The sequence below is a fragment of the Physeter macrocephalus genome, chromosome 12, assembly GCF_002837175.3.
Source record: "Physeter macrocephalus isolate SW-GA chromosome 12, ASM283717v5, whole genome shotgun sequence".
Classification (NCBI taxonomy): Eukaryota; Metazoa; Chordata; class Mammalia; order Artiodactyla; family Physeteridae; genus Physeter; species Physeter macrocephalus.
This window is the reverse complement of record NC_041225.1, coordinates 11,131,820-11,153,830: the sequence shown is the minus strand read 5'-3', so window position 1 is coordinate 11,153,830 and position 22,011 is coordinate 11,131,820. Positions and strand designations below refer to the sequence as shown.

Here is a 22,011-nt window from a genome sequence, read left to right as displayed (position 1 = left end):
GTGTCCCCTGCATCGGCAGGCGGACTCTCAACCACTGCGCCACCAGGGAAGCCCTCTTCTACTTTTTTCATCAGAGTTGTGGCCTAAAACAAACATCTTCTTCTTGGTCTCCTTTGCTAGCAGATAGACTTTTTTTCTAGCCGGTTCTTTCACCAAGGATGAGGTCTTAATGGCTCCTATCTTCAGGGGGTCTCAATTTTGCTTCACCATTTTACCCTGCCAAAAGCCTTGCCTCCTGTTCCTCTAACCAATCATTAAAACCAAGCATACTATTTGATTCCATTTACATGAAGTTCAAGAAAGGCAAAACTAATCTATAGAGACAGAAATCAGAATGATGGTTATCTTTTGGGGGTATTGACTAGAAACAGGCATGATGGAGCCTTCTAAGGTTTTGGAAATGTTTTAAATATTGATCTGCATAGTGGTTTTATAGGTTTATACATATGTACAAATGCATCCGGTCATACACTTACTTGTGCACTTTACTGTCTACAAGCTATATCATATTCTTTTTACAGTACACAAACAGTGTTCTTGGCTTCTGTTATTGGCAGATATTACTGATTTCTCTTACTTTTTTGAGAGATCAACTATGCACATAAAATAGTGCTGGTTGTATGTTATCAAGACTCTCTATGTGTTTGCAGTGAGTTTTTCAGAATATCCAGTCCACTGTAATGTTGAATGTGTGAGTTGGATGCTACTCTTCCATTTCTGATACTGTGATACTGATTTTTGGAGACTTTAATAAAGTATTCCTTAAAAATTCAGCTCGGGGCTTCCCCGGTGGCGCAGTGGCTGAGAATCCGCCTGCCGATCCAGGGGACACGGGTTCGTGCCCCGGTCCGGGAAGATCCCACATGCCGCAGAGCGGCTGGGCCCGTGAGCCATGGCCGCTGAGCCTGCGCGTCCGGAGCCTGTGCTCCGCAACGGGAGAGGCCACAACAGTGAGCGGCCCACGTACCAAAAAAAAAAAAAAAAAAAAAAAAAATTCAGCTCGATTTTTTTTAAGCTCAGGCTTTGTCTCTGCTGTGCTGTGGAGAAATAAGAAAAGGCATGTAACCTCCCATGACAGGGGCTTTGGTGGTGGAAATGGTGCTCTAGATGGCAGTGTGGGATGGTTGCAGTGATTACTGTGCTTTCCCGGGAAAGGTACCTCCTCCAAGCTAGAGTCAGTCCTCAGATATCTACTTACCCCTCCCAAGTGGAAACTGTCCCTACTTTGGGGCCACTCATGGAGGGTAGAAGTTTGTTGTTGTTGTTTTTTTTAAAGGATTCAGCTAACCAGTCTGCCTCCACCCTCTATCACCTTCTTCTTTAAAATGGGGGACCCATGTGTATAAATGAGGATTGTTTATAGGTTGAAATGTACCCCTTCAAAAGATATGTTGAAGTTCTAACCCCAGGTACCTCAGAATGTGATCTTATTTGGAAATAGGGTCATTGCAGATGTAATTGGTTAAGATGAGGTCATGCTGGCTTAGGGTGAGCCCTCAATACAATATGACTGGTGTGCTTATAAGAGACACAGAGGGGAGAACATTGCTATGGGCTAAATTGTGTCCTCCCCAAATTCATTATATTTTGGAGCCCTAACCCCCAATGTGATGGTATTTGGAGATGGGTCCTTTGGGAGATGATTAGGTTTAGATGAGGTCATGAGGTGGGGACCTCATGATGGGATTAGTACTCATAAGAGGAAGCAACACTAGAGTTCTATCTCTCTACCATGTGAGGACACAGCAAGAAGGCCAAGCCAGGAAGAGAGCTGTTACCAGGCTGGCACTTATCTTGGACTTTCAGCCGCCAGAACTGCGAGAAAATTAATTTCTGCTGTTTAAGCCGCCCAGTCTATGGTATTTTATTTTGGCACCCCAAGCTAATACAAACACCACATAACAACGGGGGCAGAGATTGGAGTGATGCAGTGGCAAGTCAAGGAAAGCCAGTGATTGACGGCCATCACCAGAACCTAGGAAAGGGCAAGGAGCAATTCTACCCAGAGTCTCAGAGGGAGCATTGCCCTGCTGACACCTTGATTTTGGATTTCTAGTCTCCAGAACTGCGAGAGAATAAATTGTTTTAAACCACCTAATTTGTCACACTTTGTTATAGCAGCACTAGGAATCTAATACAAGAGTCATTGTAAGGTTGGTGGAAGAAGGTTGCAAGTGGGGAGGAGATGACTCAAGGTCTTTCTTTGCCTCATCTCAAGTCATAAACTGTGGTTAGGAGTCCCTCACACCTGAAGGTTGGTCAGAAATTAAGAAATCCATTCCAAAATTATTATATAAGGGAGGGAATTCCATTTCCCAAAGGCCAGTTTATATCTAACATTTTCGGAGTCCATCTGTTGTATAAAACAAGGTGTATCTTGTTTTTATTAGGTCAAAATTCCTACCAGGAATTGGATTGTGACTTCCTTCCCCAGAGCATTTCATTTAACAGTCTACCTGGTGAATGGGGAACAGCTGTGAGCCAGGAAGCTCACTAAGGTAGGAAATCTTACTGAAATGAGCAAAGACAATCTGGGGAATGAAGGAGAAACAGTTCTATTTCTCATTTCAAATTTAGGGAAATACTTAAAGCATCAGGCATTGAGGCAACTTTCAAGTCAAGGATATGCATCTATATATCATATTTTTCAGGGATCTGGAGGAGAATGCATATAAAACCTTTTAAAATGTGTGCATAAATGTCTATGCGAACATATGGCAAGGGAGTGTGATCCCGTTAAATACTTGCTGTGTTTGGCAGGAGCAAAGAGCTAGAATGCCTGCTCACTTAGTTCTTCCCACCCCCTCAGATGTGAGTCTCAGCAGGTGGGAGGACCCGGTGCATGCTTCCTGAGGTCTATGTGGGAAGGACAAACTTCAGCCGCAGCCGCAGCTTTGTCCAATGCCAAGGCAATATCAGGACACGAATAGAAAGTATATGTTGCTCGAAGTGTGGAGCCTGGAAAATGCGTGGACGACGCATAGTGCCCTTCCAGTCGCTGAGGAGCAAATGCACCGATGTGTTTTTAAGGCTCTGTCGGTAGCTCTGGGCTCTGTATTTCTGTCAGATGCCACATACCAAATCAAACTGTCCTCCGCACTCTGTTTGGCCTCTTTGTCCTCGATGACCAACTTTAGAACAAATGCACCTTTAGGAAATGAAATGCCTGTGGCCCCAAACCTCCACCCCCTAGTAACTGGGAAGGGTCTTCTTAGGCACATGCGGTTTCTTTTGCACTGGAAACTCTTCCTCCCTCTGCTAGCTCATCCTTCAGGCCTCAGCTTATACAGGCATACCTCAGAGTTATTGTGGGCTCGGTTCCAGACTGCCACAATAAAGCAAATAATGCAAGAAAGCTTGTCACACGAGTTTTTTGGTTTTCCAGCGCATATAAAAGTTATGTTTACACTATACTGTAGTTTATTAAGCGTGCAATAGCATTATGTCTAAACAAATGCACATACAAAAATACTTTATTGCTAAAAAATGCTAACCATCATCTGAGCCTTCAGCAAGTTGTATTATTTTTGCAATAGTAACATCAAAGATCACTGATCTGGGCTTCCCTGGTGGCGCAGTGGTTGAGAGTCCGCCTGCCGATGCAGGGGACACGGGTTCGTGCCCCGGTCCGGGAGGATCCCACATGCCGCGGAGCGGCTGGGCCCGTGAGCCATGGCCGCTGAGCCCGCGTGTCCGGACCCTGTGAAAAAAAAAAAAAAAAAAAAAAAGGATCACTGATCACAGATCACCATAACAAATATACTAATAATCAAGATGTTTGAAATATTGCTAGAATAACCAAAATGTGACGCAGAAACATAAAGCGAGCAAATGTCATTGGAAAAATGGTGCCGATAGACTTGCTTGATGCAAGGTTGCCACAAACCTACAGTGTGCAAAAAAAATGCAGTATCTGTGAAGCACAATAAAGCAAAATATGCTCAGGGAAGAGTCACTGAACACCATATTCTTCCTATAGTCAGAATTTTACACATTTGTGGGAATTCACTCAATTTTATTTATCACCATTGTTTAGTATCTGTCCTTCTCATCAGATTGTATGAGGTTCTTTTTTGTTCATCGTGGTTTTCTTACAGCCTATAGAATGTCTGACACATAGTAAGCATTTAATAAATATTGTTGACTGATTGGAAGTCCAGTGACCTCTCACCTGAAAAATTTCTGCCTTATAGTTCATTCTCAAAAAAAAGAAGAGGGATATGGTGAAGGAGACTTAAAAACATTTCTACAGATTTCTCATCTTCAGAGAGCTCCATCACACTAAAAAAAAAAAAAAAAAAAAAGGAAGGTAGAAAGGGAGACAATTCAATGGAAAATGGGCAAAGGATACGAAGAGGCAATTCACAGAAGAAATTCAAATAGCCAACAAATATACCAAAAGATGCTCATCTAGACTAGTAATCAGAGAAATGAAAATTTAAAATAATATTTTATACCCGCGAGTTGGCAAAAATGTAAAATATTGATTAAATGCATTGTTAACAAGGATTTAGGGAATAGGGTGCTCTCACACACTGTTGGTAGTTCAAACTGTGCAACCTGTATGGAGGATATCGGTAGTACTTTAAAAATTTAAACTGTGTCTATATTTATTGCTAAAGGGGAAAACTGGAAACCACTTAATGTAATATGATAAGGAAATGGTTAAATAAATGTTAGTACATTCCTGCTTTGGAATCCCTCAGCTCTAGATATTAATATCAATGAAAATCTATGTAAAAGTTTTTTAAAAAGACTGCAAAACATTATGTACAGTATGCTCCCAAATAAGTAAAAATATATATTAAAAAAATTCTCCAAAGGAAAGATCACAAAGAATTCACACCAACTATTTAATATTATAAGTAGTTTGAGACCTTTTTCCCTGAGGAAGTGAGTTGGAGGTTTTACTTTTTACAGTGAACATATACTGCTATTTTTTAAAAAAGAACTTTATTGAAGTATGTTGACATAAAGTGTACATATTTAAAGTGTCCATTTTTATTGAAGTATAGTTGATTTAGAATGTGTTAGTTTCAGGTGTACAGCAGTGATTCAATTTTGTATATATATATGTAATCTTTTTCAGTTTCTTTTCCATTACTGGTTATTACAATATATTGAATACAGTTCCCTGTGCTATACAGTAGGTCCTTGTTGTTTATCTATTTTATATTTAGTAGTGTGTTTCTGTTAATCCCAAACTCCTAATTTATCCCTCCTCCTCCCTTCCCCTTTGGGAACCAAGAATTTGTTTTCTACATCTGTGCATCTGTTTTTGTTTTGTAAATAATTTCATTTGATCATTTTTTAGAGTCAACATATAAATGATATCATATGATAATTTGTCTTTCTCTGTCTGACTTACTTCACTTAGTATGATAATCTCTAGGTCCATCCATGTTGCTACAAATGGCATTATTTCATTCTTTTTTTATGGCTGAGTAATATTCCATTGTGTGTGTGTGTGTGTGTGTGTGTGTGTGTGTGTGTGTGTGTGTACACTACATCTTCTTTATCCACTCATCTGCTGATGGACATTTAGGTTGCTTCCATGTTAAAGTGTACAATTTTTAACACTGTAGGTATCTGTGAAACCATCACCAGAAACAAGATAATATCCATCACCCCCCCAAATATTCCTTATGTCCCTTGGCAATCAATCCCTCCTTCCTGGCTCTTTCAAAACCAAGCCCTGTGCCCTAGCAACCACTGATCTACTTTCTGTCACTACAGTTTGCATCTTCTAGAATGTTATAGAAATGAAATCATACAAAATGTACTCTTTTTTTTTTTCTGGCTTCTTTCACTCAGCATAACTGAGATTCATCCATGTTGTTGCACATATCAAGTTTGTTCTTTTTTGTTATCTACCACAATTGGTTTATCCACTCACCTGTGGATAGACATTTGGATTATTGCCAGTTCTTGGCAATTACAAATAAGGAGGCCTGTACAAGACTTCGTAAGAACATACGCTTCTCCTCCTCTTGGATAAACAGCTAGCAGTGGAATGGCATGAGACAGATGTACGTTTATCATTTAAAGAACTTGCCAAAATATTTTCAGAGTGGTAGTACCATTTTACATTCCCACCAGGGATGGGAGTATGGGGTTGAGGCACTAAATGACTCTAAATGACTCTTCCCATCATGAGACAAGGTAATGACAGCAGCCATCAGACCACCATTGTAGGTTCAATCAGAGATTGCCCAGCTAAAATGCGACTAGTCCTTTTTAGTCACAGAGTCCTCTGAGAATTTGATTAAGGTTATGGTCTATGTGGACTGCAGGACCACACACACACAGACACACACACACACAGACACACACAGACACACACACAGACACACAGACACACACACACACGGCAGGTAGGAATTATTCACGCTGGAAATGGCGAAGGCCCGAACATTAGCTGTGACACTTGGGATGAAAGGGGAGGGCTGGAGTTTTTTTAAAAAAGGAAAGTTACACACTGAGCTATGGCTCCCCTCTGCGGAGGGTGGCCGGGACTTGTCCCGAGCCCTGAAAGTTCAAGTAGCCCTAAGGTGGCGGCTGACGCTGCCTGCGAGATTGGGCAGAGACCAGCTCTCTGGCCCTGAAGGAGCCTGCTGGGCCCAGGGCTTTTCTCCCCTCAATCTCCCTCATTCTCCCTATCACGCTATCTCTTTGGACCCGAGATGATCCACAGGGACCACCACTCGGACTTCCAAATTAAGACCGTGGCGAGCCATTGGCAACTTGATTGGGGGATGCGGGTTCAACCCCTAGTCGGGGAACTAGGATCCCACTTGCTGCGGGACAACTAAGCCTACATGCTCTAGAGCCCATGTGCCACATCTAGAGAGAAGCCCACATGTGCCGCAATGAAGAGCCTGCGCGCCACAACAAAAGATCCTGCAGACCGCAACGAAGATCCCGTGTGCCGCAACCAGGACCCAATGCAGCCAATCTTTTGTCATCTGTAGATAGTTATTGTTGTCCTCTGATGCTGTTGCAAAAGTGCTTCATCAAGAAGATTTGTAGGAAGGCTCTGGAGCAGTTACAACAGTTCCACAGGAAGATGATGACCATGCCAGGATTCCAGCCCTTGCTGCCCTCTGACTCAAAACAAGGAGCTGTCCTGCCCCTGGAACCCCTACATCAGGCATCCAGCGATATTTACTCCCTGACAGGCAGGGTCGACACCCCTAATCAGCCCTGAAACAAGCTACAGAAGATGGACCGTGACCTCTCTTCTTCCGATAAGAATATGGGAGTGAAATCTCTGAGAGAGGAATGAGACAGGACGGAAGGGGGCAGGGCACAACCATTAAAAGAATGACACAGCCTTTGAGGATACAACAAAAACTGGTTAGAACCAATTAAGCCCAAGATGGTGGAAGATTCAACTTCCACTAGACTTTGAGCCTCATTATATGCTCACTGTAATGCATTAGCATCTAAATGACACACATACAGGCACCATGACAGTTCCGAGGCTGACCATAAAAGGCCAAAAAGTGGGCGATGATGGTCCAACTCCTGGAAATTCCTGCCCCTTCCCCCAAATAGTTGGAATAATCCTCCCACTTGTTAGCCTATGAAGTTACTCAGCCCATAAAAGCTAACAACCCTGGGACTTCCCTGGTGGTACAGTGGTTAAGAATTCACCTGCCAATGCAGTGGACATGGGTTCGAGCCCTGGTCTAGGAAGATCCCACATGCCGCAAAGCAAGTAAGCCCACGCACCACAACTACTGAGCCCACATGCCACAACTACTGAAGCCCACACACCTAGAGCCCATGCTCCACAACAAGAGAAGCCACCACAATGAGAAGCCCACACACCGCAACGAAGAGTAGCTGCCTCTCGCTGCAACTAGAGAAAGCCCATGTGTAGCAACGGAGACCCAACGCAGCCAAAAATAAAATTAAATAAAAAAAAAAAAAGGAAAGTTACAATTCTTGGGACTTGGTAAGAGGGGCAGGAAAGATAATGTCCAGGTTTTAGTGACTAGGTCACGGTAGTGACAACAGAGGGGAGGAGTAGGTCTGCCGGGAGGAAGAGGTCATTTCTGGCTCGCTGCATGTGAGGTGCCTACGGGACAGAAGGATAAAGATGTTAGGAAAGTGGTTGTAAAAGTATTGTACCTCGTTTGGGTAGAGATACAGACTTCCGGTGCCACAACATACAGGTTTAAGGGAGCAGGCACAGCTGTAATCACCAGGTGTAGTCAATAAACTCGCATCTTTCAGAGGAACCGCCTCTACGCCTCAGAACACACCTGGGCCCACAAGTCCCCTCCCAGAAAGTGCGCAATCGCCTCAATCTTTCTGACAGAACTCCGCCGACCCGAGTCTGCGCATGAGTTCGGCGCATGCGCACCAAGGCTCCCCGCGGCCGCTCCCTGCTCCTGGCGCCCGGACTCCTCGCCTCTCAGCGGCCCCGCCCAGGCGGCTGCCCGTGACCTGCCTGGGTGCAGGGAACGGAAAGCCGGGAGAGGTGAGACGAGTTCCGTTCGCCATGGGGCTGTTTGGAAAAACCCCAGAGAAGCCGCCCAAAGAGCTGGTAAGGGCTACGGCGGCGGCACCGGGGTGGGTGGGTTTGCGTGGGGCGCGATAGCGTTGGTAAACGACTGGACAGTCTCCCCCCCAGCGGCTGGCCAGCTGCCGCTCGGCCCCCATTTCCGGGGCCTCCCACTCGACTGAGGGGCCGGAGGAAGTCTCTTAGGCGACGGCTGTAGCGAAAGAGAACCCTGGTATTCCACTCCACAAGGGAGCCGAGGGCCGGGTTAAGACTTCCTCGGCCTCGGCTCCGGGCGCGGAGGCAGCAGCGCCGGCCTCGCCTCTGGAACCCCTTCCCCGGCGCGCGTTGGTACGTCCCGCCCGGAACCTTTCTCTGGCGCAGGCCCCGCCCCCTCACTCCCGCCCGCGGACAACTGGCGGACCTCCCCTGGTTCCGAGCGTGGTACCCCGAGGACCCCGTCCCCGCTGCGGCACGGTCCGGGCGCCTGCCGCCCGTTCCCCACCCACTGCGCCGTATTGAGAGGGAGGCTCTGGATCTCTTTCCCCTGCCCTCCAACGTTCTGTTGACACCAGACGCACAATTATAGCAGGGACCCCCCTCGGAAGAGTGGTACAGGAGATAACAACTTTGCATCTGGCTTAGACTTCTGAATCTGCCTGTCAACTACGATCACGTCGGGATACTGTGGAGCGGTTGAGTGACCTGTAGAGTCCGTGTGCCTAAGTTTGTAATCTGGTTCCGCACACATCAGCTTTGTGATCTAGGCAAAGTTAATTTCTCTGAGCCTTAGTCTTGGGTGTCAAGTAGGAATGACAATAGTATCACTTAAGAGTCATTGAAGATGAAAGGAAGTTAAGTTTTAGCTAGTAGTGCTAGTTAGGGTAAATTTGTGTTTTTGTTTTGGGCCGCCCCAGGCTGCTCATGGGATCTCAGTTCCCGACCAGGGATCAAACCCTGGCCATGGCAGTGAAATCCCGGAATCCTAACCGCTAGGCTATCAGGGAACTCCGAGGGTAAATTATATATTCTGCAACCTTGCTCTCATTGGCAGGCAGATTCTTAACCACTGTGCCACCAGAGAAGTCCAACCTTGCTTTCAAACTGCAGACCAACAACATCAGCATCACCTGGCACCTTGTTAGAAATCTTGAGCCCTACCCGAGACCTATTGAATCATAATTTGAATTCTGACAAGATCTCCAGTGATAAGTATGCACATTAAAGTTTGAGAAGAGTTACAGCACCCAGTACAGACTTACGCATAATGGGAAACAAACCTAAAATCTTTCTTTTAATAAATGGTCTCACATGTTCAGCTCTAGCAGGCCTGTTTTAAAAACCAATGTCATGCATCATGAGGTTGTTGGCACGTAAAATATGTGTTGATGTTGATCGTATTTGTTAATGATGGGTACTAGAACAGTAGGCACTCAGTAATTATTAGTTCCCTCAGGCAACTTACGCAGTTTTACTCCCTGGTAAAATAAAAATTGTGGAGCGTAAATGAGGTAAGAGTATGTGACATTACTTTTCAAACTGTATAGCATTATATAGATGCACATTTTGTGGCATGTATATATTCTGAGGTGCTTGTTATTGTAGAAGTGTATTTTTGACGTTAGGAAGGATTATTACCTTCAGTGTTTGGTCTTAGGTTTGCCATTCATAAAATGAGAAGATTATGGGAAAACAGTCTCATTACTATTTAATCTGATCTCTAGTATATGTATTACTTGACTAGCACTGAGACTGCTTTTAAATGATAAATGTAATTGCTAAGAGCTCGAAGATGGTATACTCTACCAATAGGGTAGCCTACCTGTGAAAGTAAGTTAAAACCTGAAAATCCCAGGGCTGATGCACAAGATTGTTTTTTTAAATATGCCTGCCAGAGGGATATTATAAAGATGAAATATACAGCCAAAGAACGTATCGTCTAGCAAGTAAGATATGCATTTCAAGAACAAGTCTGGATTGGGTGTCACATATATAGTTACAGGAGTTCAGAGGTTGGAGTGATCACCCCCAGACTTGTGTGATTAGAAATGATTTAGGGGACTTCCCTGGTGGCGCAGTGGTTAAGAATCTGCCTGCCAATGCAGGGGACACGGGTTCGAGCCCTGGTCCTGGAAGATCCCACATGCTGTGGAGCAACTAAGCCTGTGCACCACAACTACTGAGCCTGTGCTTTAGAACTGCGAGCCACAACTGCTGAGCCCAAGTGCCACAACTACTGAAGCCCGCGCGCCTAGAGCCTATGTTCTGCAACGAGAGAAGCCACCGCGATGAGAAGCCTGTGCACCACAACGAAGAGTAGCCCCCACTTGCCACAACTAGAGACAGCCCACGTGCAACAATGAAGATCCAACGCAGCCAAAAATAAATAAAATTAATAAATTAAAAAGAATAAAAAATAAAAAGAATCCACCTGCCAATGCAGGGAACATGGGTTCAATCCTGGTCCAGGAAGATCCCCTGTGCTGCAGAGCAACTAAGCCCGTGCACCACAACTACTGAGCCTGCACCCTGGAGCCTGCTAGCTACAACTACTGAGCCCACGTGCCACAACTACTGAAGCCTGCGCGCCTAGAGCCCATGTTCCGCAACAAGAGAAGCCACCACAATGAGAAGCCCATGCACCACAGTGAAGAGTAGCCTCTGCTTGATGCAACTAGAGAAAACCCGTGCGCAGCAACGAAGACCCAACGCAACCCAAAATAAATAAATAAATAAATAATTTTAAAAAAATGTTAGAGTGAAGCTGTGCATTTAAAAAAAAAACAGAAATGATTTAACCCTCCACTATCATATTTTCCACACACCTCCTGCCTGTGAATTGGTTCTTGACTCTCTCTCCTTTTTTAAAAAAAATATTTATTTATTTATTTGGTTGCGCCGGGTCCTGGTTGCAGCACGAGGGATCTTTGTTGTGGCATGCAGGATCTTTAGTGGGATCTTTTTTAGTTGCAGCACGTGGGATCTAGTTCCCTGACCAAGGATCGAACCCAGGCCCCCTGCATTGGGAGCGTGGAGTCTTAGCCACTGGACCACCTGGGAAGTCCAGGTTCTTGACTCTTTAGTAGGAATTTTAGTGTTAGATTATTTACTTTAACTGGTACTGGAGATACCCTGCCCAAGATTTTCTTCAAGTTCCTCTTCACAGTACTCCAAGCTATCCTTTGAGTTCTAATCATACCTTGTTCTAATTTGTCAGAAGAGTGTCTCTGTTTGCTTTACATTCAGCTTCTACCAAGCTCTTTATACCTTGTGATTTATGAGGAAATTGTTTTGTCACCTGCCACAATTATTTAGCATTGAATTTGTAATTCTAGAAAGTGCCAATAAAGCAGGAATGAGAAATACTTTTTTCTCCGTAGAGCTGTGGAAGCACAGGTAAATCATTGAGAACCAATATATGAATAAGAAGACAAGTAATGTCTGACATTTTAGTTTTAGTTTGGCATTTTTTTGAGAGGGAGAAGGAGAAAAATTAAAAGCGAACCCAGGCCCCCTGCATTGGGAGCGTGGAGTCTTAGCCACTGGACCACCTGGGAAGTCCAGGTTCTTGACTCTTTAGTAGGAATTTTAGTGTTAGATTATTTACTTTAACTGGTACTGGAGATACCCTGCCCAAGATTTTCTTCAAGTTCCTCTTCACAGTACTCCAAGCTATCCTTTGAGTTCTAATCATACCTTGTTCTAATTTGTCAGAAGAGTGTCTCTGTTTGCTTTACATTCAGCTTCTACCAAGCTCTTTATACCTTGTGATTTATGAGGAAATTGTTTTGTCACCTGCCACAATTATTTAGCATTGAATTTGTAATTCTAGAAAGTGCCAATAAAGCAGGAATGAGAAATACTTTTTTCTCCGTAGAGCTGTGGAAGCACAGGTAAATCATTGAGAACCAATATATGAATAAGAAGACAAGTAATGTCTGACATTTTAGTTTTAGTTTGGCATTTTTTTGAGAGGGAGAAGGAGAAAAATTAAAAGTTCAACTTTATAAAAGAAGCTAAATAATGGAAACTTAAAAAACAAACCAAAATCCAAGATAATGTTGGCAGAGAGAGAAGAGTTAGAGGAAAAAGAGAACCGACTAAATGCTGTAGAGTCAGCTGGGCAACTCTTGAATTAGGATCAATTTATAGTATGCCTTCCACTGGCGACTGGAAGATGAGGTCCCAGCATAGAATAAGCAGGGGCCAGGTGCAGCCATGCCACACCATCATCATAGTCATTTAGGCCATGGTGACAAGTCAGGTCAGGCAAGTCAGGTCACGTCCCATATACATATTTATGTTATGGGTGATGACCCAGAGCTTTGGTAAAGTATGCAGCACAGAGTAGCTGCTAAATAAATATTGAGTGATGAATGAGTATCAGAATAAGATTAAGTAAGGTTTCAAGTCAGGTAGTTTTAAGATGAGCAGTGTTTCAAGGGATATTCCAGGGAAACATTAGCTGTATAAGGGACTTTACAGACTAAAGTCTTTGCCCCCAGGTATCTCAGATACTTTAATGGAGACATCTTAGTGGTGAAACTTGTTCTATCTTAACGTGTCCAACTTAAGACTGGATTGGGCCTGCTGAAGATGAGCCTTGTAATCCATTTAGAAACTGAGACCGTCTTAGGATGGGAATCAAGAGGACATGAGATTATGCTTGAAAGAGATTCTTCTCTTGGACCCGAGGTTCTGCTGGAAAATTGTGCTGTCCTTACTTAGGGACTTTGCTAATTTAGCCTTTGGGTAGAACATGTAGTCACCTTTTATGGCATCAGAATTCTGAAATCATGTAAGTAACTTATATCCATAGACTGAGTCATGACACATGGTTGTGGGTTGCTATCCGAAGAGGGAAGAAAATGAGAAAGGGAGATGGAGGAAAAGAGAAGGCTTCATTCACTTAGTTCATACAACAAACATTTATTGAGATATTTTAGTGTATATTAGGTTGACATCAGGTTTGCAAAAATAAGACACTGGAGGACAACTTCAAAGAATACCAAGTTTTGGGGGAGGCTGACGTGAACAAATGCTTATATTTTAGGGTAAATAAGAGCAATAATATAAGTATGTACAAGATCTATGATGTCACAGTGTGTGGGGGGAGTAACTTACTGTTCAGAGTAGGGAAGAGGACCTGGTCAGGGAGGTTATCTGGGTCTTGTCACAAGAGGCGTTAGCCAGGTGGATGGATTGGTATAGGACTGGGAAAGAAGAGGCATTCGCAGCAAAATAAACTGCAGATGCAAGGTATAGAAGTGTGGAATGTAGGTTGGAGGAACCAGAAAAATGTTTAGAATGGTTGAAGGATGAAATAAGGTTATATCTGAATGGGATGCAGGAGGAGTGATGGCAGTGGTAAGATGTTAAACTGGAGAGGTGGGTAGAGGGCAGATTAATGAAGGCCTATGTATCGTGCCTCCTAAGGATGGGGAGCATTCAGAATAGTGGTTTGGAGCAAGAATTGGAGGGAAGAGACTTTGGTATGGAGCAATTAAGTGGCCCAGATGAGAGATGATGCTGGTCTTAACTGAGAGCAAAAATGGGGATAGAAAGGATAGGAGGAGTTTTATAAATATTTAGGATATATAGTCAGACTTTGCTTATCTGCTGGATGTGGGATGAAAGTGCAAAGATGATTCTTAGGTTTCTGTTTAACCTCACCGCCATCAAATCCATCATCCCACTCAGTGTTGGTATCATGAACTGAAATTGAGAGAATTCAGGAAAAGAGCAGATTTTTGACAGGATGGTGATGGAGAGGAAGGAACCGCAGAGCGTGGTTTTAGACAGAATTCAGGGGATCAGGGAAGACATTAGAAAAAGTGTTATCCTGGAAGAATACTTTCTTTTTTACTTCGTGTCCTCAGCAAAATTGTAAGCTTCTTAAGAGCAAGGATCGCGTTTTTCTTATCATCTACTTTGCAGCATAGTGTTGAACTCCCTTAATAAGAGTAAGGTGTCTATCAAATATTTGTTTCATGAAGAGAAGTAGAGATGGTGAGAGAAAATGCTTACACATTTGAAGATACCCTAATTGACCATCTTCTCTGTATCCATCTGACAGTGATCAGAGTAGGCAATTTTTGACCTAAGTTCACTTATATTTGTTGCTTTTGGCTAATTTCTAGTTTTATGTATGTTTTAAATCTTGAAGGATACCCAAAGTCCTAGTTTACAGACTTCAGGGAGAGGAGCTAGGTAGCTGAGGGTCAAAAGTGGGAGGGGAACTTACTTTTAACTGTATATCTGTTTTAGTCCATTTGGGCTGTTATAACAAAATGCCACAGACTGGGTAGCTTATACACAGTAGAAATTTATTTCTCACAGTACTGGAGGCTGAGAAGTCCAAGATCAAGGTGTCTGATGACGACCTGATTCCTAGTTCATAGATGACCATTTTTTCACTGTGCCCTCACATGGGCAGAAAGGGGGATCAAGCTTTCTGGAGTCTCTATTATAAGGCACTCAACTCATTTCATGAGGGCTCTGTCATCATGACCTAATCGCTTCCCAAAGGCCCCACCTCCAGATACCATCACATTGAGGACTATTTCAACATCGGAATTGGGAGGATACAAACGTTCTGTCTATAGCAGCGTGATTTGTATATCCCACCCTGATACGTGGAATCAACCATTTCTCCAAGGAGTACAAGTTTCTTTCAGTGGGAATGGTATTTAGAAACCAAAATTTAGGTGCTCGTGGTGCTTATTACTACTGGAGTGTTCTTGCTTGTAGGCCTTTTAATTAGAAGAAAGAAATATATTCTTTAAAAAATCATGAAGGTGATTAGAGACTAGGTTTTTTGAGCCAACCCTCCTGCTGAAAATAACTAGAAGAGCTAGATTAAAAGTATAACTTTTTGAAATTACTGAAAACTACCAAGGTAGTGAAGAATTGCAAAATCAAGATCTGAGAGAAGTGGGAAGCTCAATTACATGAGCCCAATCATTTGGGACCAGTTTTTACCCCTAAAGAGATCCTCTAATTCCGCATGCAGTGTTGAGAAACTGAGAATTTGAGGAGAGATTTTGACATCCTGTGGTTAGGGGGTTCAAAAATTGGAGTTCAGGGCACACCAAGGATGAGGGACTCAGTTAAGTCCCCAAGGCTTTTGGTTAGAACTCTGAAAGGATACACCTTAGTGGTAACAGTGAGCTGGAAATAAACCGGCCTTTACAAAGATTGATGTCCAGTGTCAAATCATCCCTATCCCTGATTGGATTTATTAAGCTTAATTAATAACCAGTTGTCAGTGTTCTTAGGCTAGATGTTTGCCTGAAGCAAATTAGGTCTCCTCTGGAAGACGATAACATCATGCAGAGACACGTTCATCCTGTGGGTTTTCACATACAAAGTTCAGAATTCAAAAAAAACCATGGATTTATAGGAAATCTTTATGTATCCTGGATACAGGTCTTTATATATTCTGGATACCAAGGCTTTATAAATGCTTTTGTTCCCATTTATGTGGTTACAGATAGCTTCTCCAATTTTCTGAACTTTTTCCTTCCTTTAAATGGTATCTTATGATGAGTAAAAATTCTTAATTTCAGTATAGATAAGAATATCAGTCTGTTCCTTTATGCTTATTGATTTTTGTGTCTTTTTAAAGAAATCCTTTCCAAAAAAGAAAAAAAAGGAAGAAATCCTTTCCTAATCTGAAATCATAGTTATTCTCCTATACTGTCTTCTTAAAGTAACATAGTTTTGCATTCTGTATTTAAGTCTTCAATCCACTTAATTAATTTCAATGAAGGATGAGAACAGGGATTCAATCATTTTGTTTTCCATTTGGCTTACCATTTGTTTCCACACTGTTTATAGAAAACACACTTTTATTTGTTTTAGTTTCCTGTGCCTAGTTGGCTTGACATGTAGTAGACTCTATGAATGAATTTGAATAAAGTATATATCTTGATAGTGTGAAATTCTCTGTAGAGTTCTTATGGTTTTCACAGCATACTGTCTGATTTACAATTTGATTTTTCTTTATACTGTACTCCTTGCTTATGTTCTGCTTAACTTATCAATTATAAATGCTTTTTGTTTATTACAAAAACCCTATTGGTACTAAATAAAGGTTTGGGGCTTCCCTGGTGGCGCAGTGGTTGAGAGTCCGCCTGCCGATGCAGGGGACGCAGGTTCGTGCCCCGGTCCGGGAGGACCCCACATGCCGCGGAGCGGCTGGGCCCGTGGGCCATGGCCGCTGAGCCTGCACGTCTGGAGCCTGTGCTCCGCAACGGGAGAGGCCACGGCAGTGAGAGGCCCGCGTACTGCAAAAACAATAATAATTAAATAAATGAATAAATAAAGGTTTGTTAATTTTCCATTTTATCAGTTTTCATTTTCTTGTTTATTGTAGTGATCTTTCCAGTTGTGAGACTTGTTTGAGACAGTTTCTTGAGCTCTTTGTACTGCACTGTATTTTACCCTAACAGAACATTAGATTCACCTGAAGAAATTTTAAGTACTACCTATCATTTGGGCTCTATTACTAGCCCAATTAAATTGGTATTGTTTAAATGTCCCAGGTAACTTCTGTGTGGAGTGAGGTTGAGAACTACTGATCTGGGTCATGGCTGGATAGTTTTGGTTATTCCCATTTCTCTTAGGAATTTTTTCTTTCACAAAATCCCTTTCGATTTTGTAAGTTAAAGAAAAAATTTTGACCAGTTTTATGAACCTTTTTCTCTTTGACATTTAAAAACATAGGTTTTTGGTGTTTCTGATGACTAAAATTTTATGCCTCTTCTTCACAACACATATTTTATGCAGTTAAATTCAACAGATAATTATTGAGCATTTGCTTTGTGCCAGGGGCACAAGGGGTTAGTGAATAAGAAAAGGTCTTTGACCTGCTGGAGCCATACAGTCTGTAATGTGTTTACACATTAATATCAGTATATTAGTTATATACAATTATGTTAGTTTAATATAATTAATGTAATGTTTACAAAAGAGATGAGGTATAGGGTTCTGCCTAATTATACTGCAAGTGGGTTTAACTTATTCCAGGGGTCACAGAAGGCCTCCCAAAATAACATTTAAGCTGAGACATGAAGACCAAGTTCAGAAAATGTGTTCTTTATTTTATATTTAGTCTTAAAGTTGGGTAATGGGGAATCCTCCAGCATTGTTTTTCTTCACAGTTGCCTTGGCTACTCCAGGGCATTTTTGCCTTTCCATATAAACTTTAAAATCAGTTTGTTGATATCTACAGAATAGATTCTGGTGATTTTGATTGGGATTGCATTGAATCTGCAGATGAAGTTGGGAAGAACTGATATATTAGTGTTTAGTCTTCCAATCCATGAACATGGAATATCTCTCCATTTATTTATATGTCTGTGATTTCTTTCATTAACGTTTTGTAGTTTTCTACATGTACATCCTATACGTATTGTTAGATTTTTACCCAAGTCTTTTATTGTTTTGTTTGGTGCTATGGTAAATGTTTTTAAAATTTCTGATTCCAATTGTTTATTACTGGTATATTGGAAAGCAGTTAACTTTTGTATATTAATCTTCTGTCCTACGACCTTGCTATATTTGCTTGTTAATTCTTGGAGTTCTTGGAGATTTTTTTATATCCATTCCAAAGAATCAACAACAAATATATATAAATATAAATATATATATATATATCAGTTTAATTGTTTTGTCCCAAATTTGTGTACCTTTTCTTACTGTACTAGCTAGGACTTCATTACACTGTTGAATAGGAGTAGAGAGAGATGATATCCTTGCCTTGTTCCTTATCTTAGGGGGAAAGCTTCTAATTTCTTGCCATTAATTATGATGTTAGCTACAGTTTGGGGTGAGGGTGGGGTTGCAGTTTTTTTTTTAAATTAAATTGGGGAATTTTCCTTTTATTCAGGTTTGTGGAAAGTTTTTATTGTGAGTATAGGAGAATGGTTTTCCTGTGTCAATTCATATGATTTTTCTTATTTAGCCTTTTGATGTGTGGTGGATTACGGTGACTGATTTTTGAATGTTGAACCAGCCTTGCATACCTGGAATAAATCACACTTGGTTGTGGTTTATAATTCTTTTTATGTAATTTTACATTCAATTTGCTAACGTTTTGTTGAGGATTTTTGCATTCATGAGAGGTACTGGTCTGTAGTTTTCCTTTCTTGTAATGTCTTTATCTGGTTTTGATATTAGGGTAATGCTGGCCTCATAGAATGAGTTAAGAAATATTCACTCTTATATTTCCTTGAAGATTTTCTAGAGAATTGTTATCATTACTTTCTTAAATCTTTGGTAGAATTCACCAGTGAAATCATCTGGGCCTGATACTTTCTTTGTTGGGAAGTTATAAACTACCGATTCAATTGCTTTAATAATAATAGGCCTATTCAGATAATCTACTTCTCCTTGTGTGAGTTTTAGTAGGCTTTCAAGTAATCGGTCCCTTTCATTTAATTTACCAAGTTTGTGAGCATAGAATTGTTCATAATATTCCTTTATTGTCTTTTTATTCTCCGTGGAATCAATAGTGATGACCCCTTTTGCATTTCTGATATTGGTAAACTTGTCTTCTCTCTCTCTCTTTTTTTTTTTTTTTTTTTTTTTTTGCGGTACACGGGCCTCTCACTATCGCAGCCTCTCGTTGCGGAGCAGCACAGGCTCCAGACGCGCAGTGCCTATTTTTTAATTGGGTTGTCTTTTTGTTATTGAGTTGTACGAATTCTTTATATATTTTGTTAGAAGTCCCTTATCAGGTATATAATTTGCAAATATTTTCTCCCATTCTGTAGGTGATCTTATTATTTTTCTGATAATATTCTTTGATGCACAGTTTTTAATTTTGATGAAGTTCAATATATGTATTTTCTTTTTTTTTGATCATGCTTTTGGGATGTTTCTAATACAATTCCAAAGTTATGATGATTTATCCCTGTATTTTCTTCTGAGTTTTATAGTTTTAGCTCCTATATCTAGGTCTTTGACTAACGTAGTTATTTTCTATATACTGTGTGAGGTAGGAGAGAGCTTGGTTTTGATTAGTGTTTGCATGGTAAATTTCTCCTTCCTTTTACTTTTAATGTTAGTCTTTATATTTACTTTTAACCTTAGTCTTGTAGGCAATGTATAGTTGACTCTTTCTTTCTTTCTCTCTTTGTCTCTCTCTCTCTCTCGCTTTCTTGCTTTCCCCTGTCTGGTTTTCACTGAACCTTTCATATGATTCATTTACTCTCATCTATTAGCGTATCAATTATGTGTTTTTAAAAAGTTTTTAATGATTGTCCCAGATTTTGAAATATACATTTGTAATTAAGTAAGTTAACTTCAAATGCCATTATACTGTTTCACATGTAATGCAGATACCTTTTAACAGTGTATTCTGTCCATTATGACATTTCTCTCATTCATTTCAGTTATCCATATTCTATCTTCACCCAATATACTGTTACTATTATTACTTTAAGAATAGGAAATTCTCTGGCGGTCCAGTGGTTAGGACTCAGCACTTTCACTGCTGGGGCATGGGTTCAGTCCCTGGTTGGGGAACTAATAGCCCGCAAGCCACGCCACACAGCCAAAAAAAAAAGTTAAGAATAAGAAAAAAGATTTTATCTTCATTTATTCTTTCCTTATATATGTCCCAGTTTCTGACCTGTATAATTTTGCTTCTCCCTGAAGAACTTTTAAAAAACATTTCTGGTAATCTAGATCTGCTGTGATGAATTCCCTCAATTTTTGTTTGTCTGATAAAGTCTTTACTTCTCCTCTTTTGAAAGATAATTTTGCTGGATGTAGAATTCTAGGTTGATGATTTTTTTCTCCAACACTTTATCTCACTCCACTCTCTTCTTGCTTCCATAGTTTCTTACAAGGAGTCTTTTGTAATTCTTATCTTTGTTCCCCTGTAGGTGAGGTATGTTTTTTCTCTGTCTTTCAAAATTTTCTCTTTGCTCTTGTGTTCCCCATTTTGAAATGAGATAACTAGTTGTCATTTTTTGGATTCTTATCCTACTTTGTCTTCTCTTTGCTTCCTTTATCCATGGTTTGGGGTCTGTCATTAATTTTGGAAAGTTCTCAGCCATTATTATTTCATATTTTTTCTGTACTGTTTTCTCTTTTTTTCTCCTTCTGGTATTCAATTATGTGTATGTTACATCTTTTGGAATTGTCCACTGTTCTTAGGTGTCCTCTTCTGTTTGTTTTCATTCTTTTTCCTATTGCATTTCAGTTTTGCAAGTTTCTATTCACTGGTTCAGATTCACTGATCTATTCCTTGGCTATGTCTTATGTACTGATGAACTCGTCAAATGCAGTCTTCATTTCTGTTATAATAGTAACGTGTTTTATATTTCTAGCATTTCCTTTTGATCCTTAATGTTTCCATCTTTGTGCTTACATTACCTATCTCTTCTTGGGTAATGTTTACTTTTCCCACAAGAGCCAGAAAATGTCAATATCTATGTCATATTTAAGTCTGGTTCTGATGCTTACTTTGTCTCTTCACACTGTGCTTTTTCTTGTCTTTTAGAATGCTTTGTAATTTTTTGTTGAAAACTGGATATGATGTGTGGGGTAATAGGAAATGAGGTAAATAGGTCTTCAGTATGAGGTTTTGTGGTGATCAGGCTAGGGGTTTGGCTATGTTAATGTTTGCTGTGGCTATAGGTGCCAGAGGCTTAAAGTTCCTCTACTGTCCCTGTTTTTATTTCTCTTGTTATCTTGGGCATCCACAAAAACTCCTCTTTAGATAGGGCATGCATCTTTCGTCTCTTTTATCTCTAATGCATTGTTATACTGGAGCCCTATTGGTGTGGTGGTAAGGTGTGAGGGACTGGAAGCATTCTATAATCTTATTAAAACTCAGTGTTTTAGTGGCCTGTGTCCCTGGACGTGGTGTTCACAAGTGTTTCTTAGCTTCTTGCCCACTCCCAGTGACACAGGAAGACTAGGAGAAAGCAGATAATGTCAGATAAACGCCCTTCTCCAAGGTGAGATAAGGCTCTAGTAAGGTTTGTTTTACTGGAGAATAGGCATTTTTTATGAAGAACAACACTGTGTGAATACTTCAGAATGGTAACTTTTCTTTTCTCCCTGCCAGAGAAACAAGGGTATCTTTCTTGCGTTTTCACCATGAGAAACTTTTATGGTTCTTGGAGGTAAAGCCCATGAAAGTTTTGGGGGCCCTAGGAGTTTCATTCTCATGGTAGTCTACACTCATCTACCAGCAGTTAGTCGAAATTACCGTTCAAATGTTCCTTCCAGTGGTCCAGGTAAGCATATCTCAACTGTCACTCTCTGTATTCACCTCTCTCTCCACATTGCAGGATGGCAGTTTGCCCTATAACCTTGGTTTTCTGTTGAATCAAAGAAAAGTTGTTGGTTTTTTTTCCTTGTTTTATGGATGGGAGTGATGACTTCCAATCTCTATATATCAGAGCTGAATCTGGAAGTTGTCTTCACTTTGAATGATATTTTCACCAATATAGAATTTTGGATTGAGAGGATTTTTGAAATTC

General features: G+C 41.0%; 2 protein-coding genes across 2 annotated transcripts in view; both read left to right on the top strand.

Annotated features, from left to right (window-relative positions):
- The window catches only part of RNF103 (ring finger protein 103), a 41,042-nt gene extending 38,600 nt beyond the window's left edge, over nt 1-2,442 (top strand). Inside the window, exon 6 of the mRNA XM_028496569.2 lies at nt 2,391-2,442. The gene's annotated coding sequence lies outside the window, so the exon portion shown is untranslated. The remainder of the gene's footprint in view (nt 1-2,390) is intronic.
- Nucleotides 2,443-8,335: 5,893 nt separating this feature from the next.
- The window catches only part of CHMP3 (charged multivesicular body protein 3), an 88,891-nt gene continuing 75,215 nt past the window's right edge, over nt 8,336-22,011 (top strand). Inside the window, exon 1 of the mRNA XM_024129852.3 lies at nt 8,336-8,554. Within this exon, the coding sequence (XP_023985620.2) occupies nt 8,351-8,554 (204 nt within the window). The 5' untranslated portion in view covers nt 8,336-8,350. The remainder of the gene's footprint in view (nt 8,555-22,011) is intronic.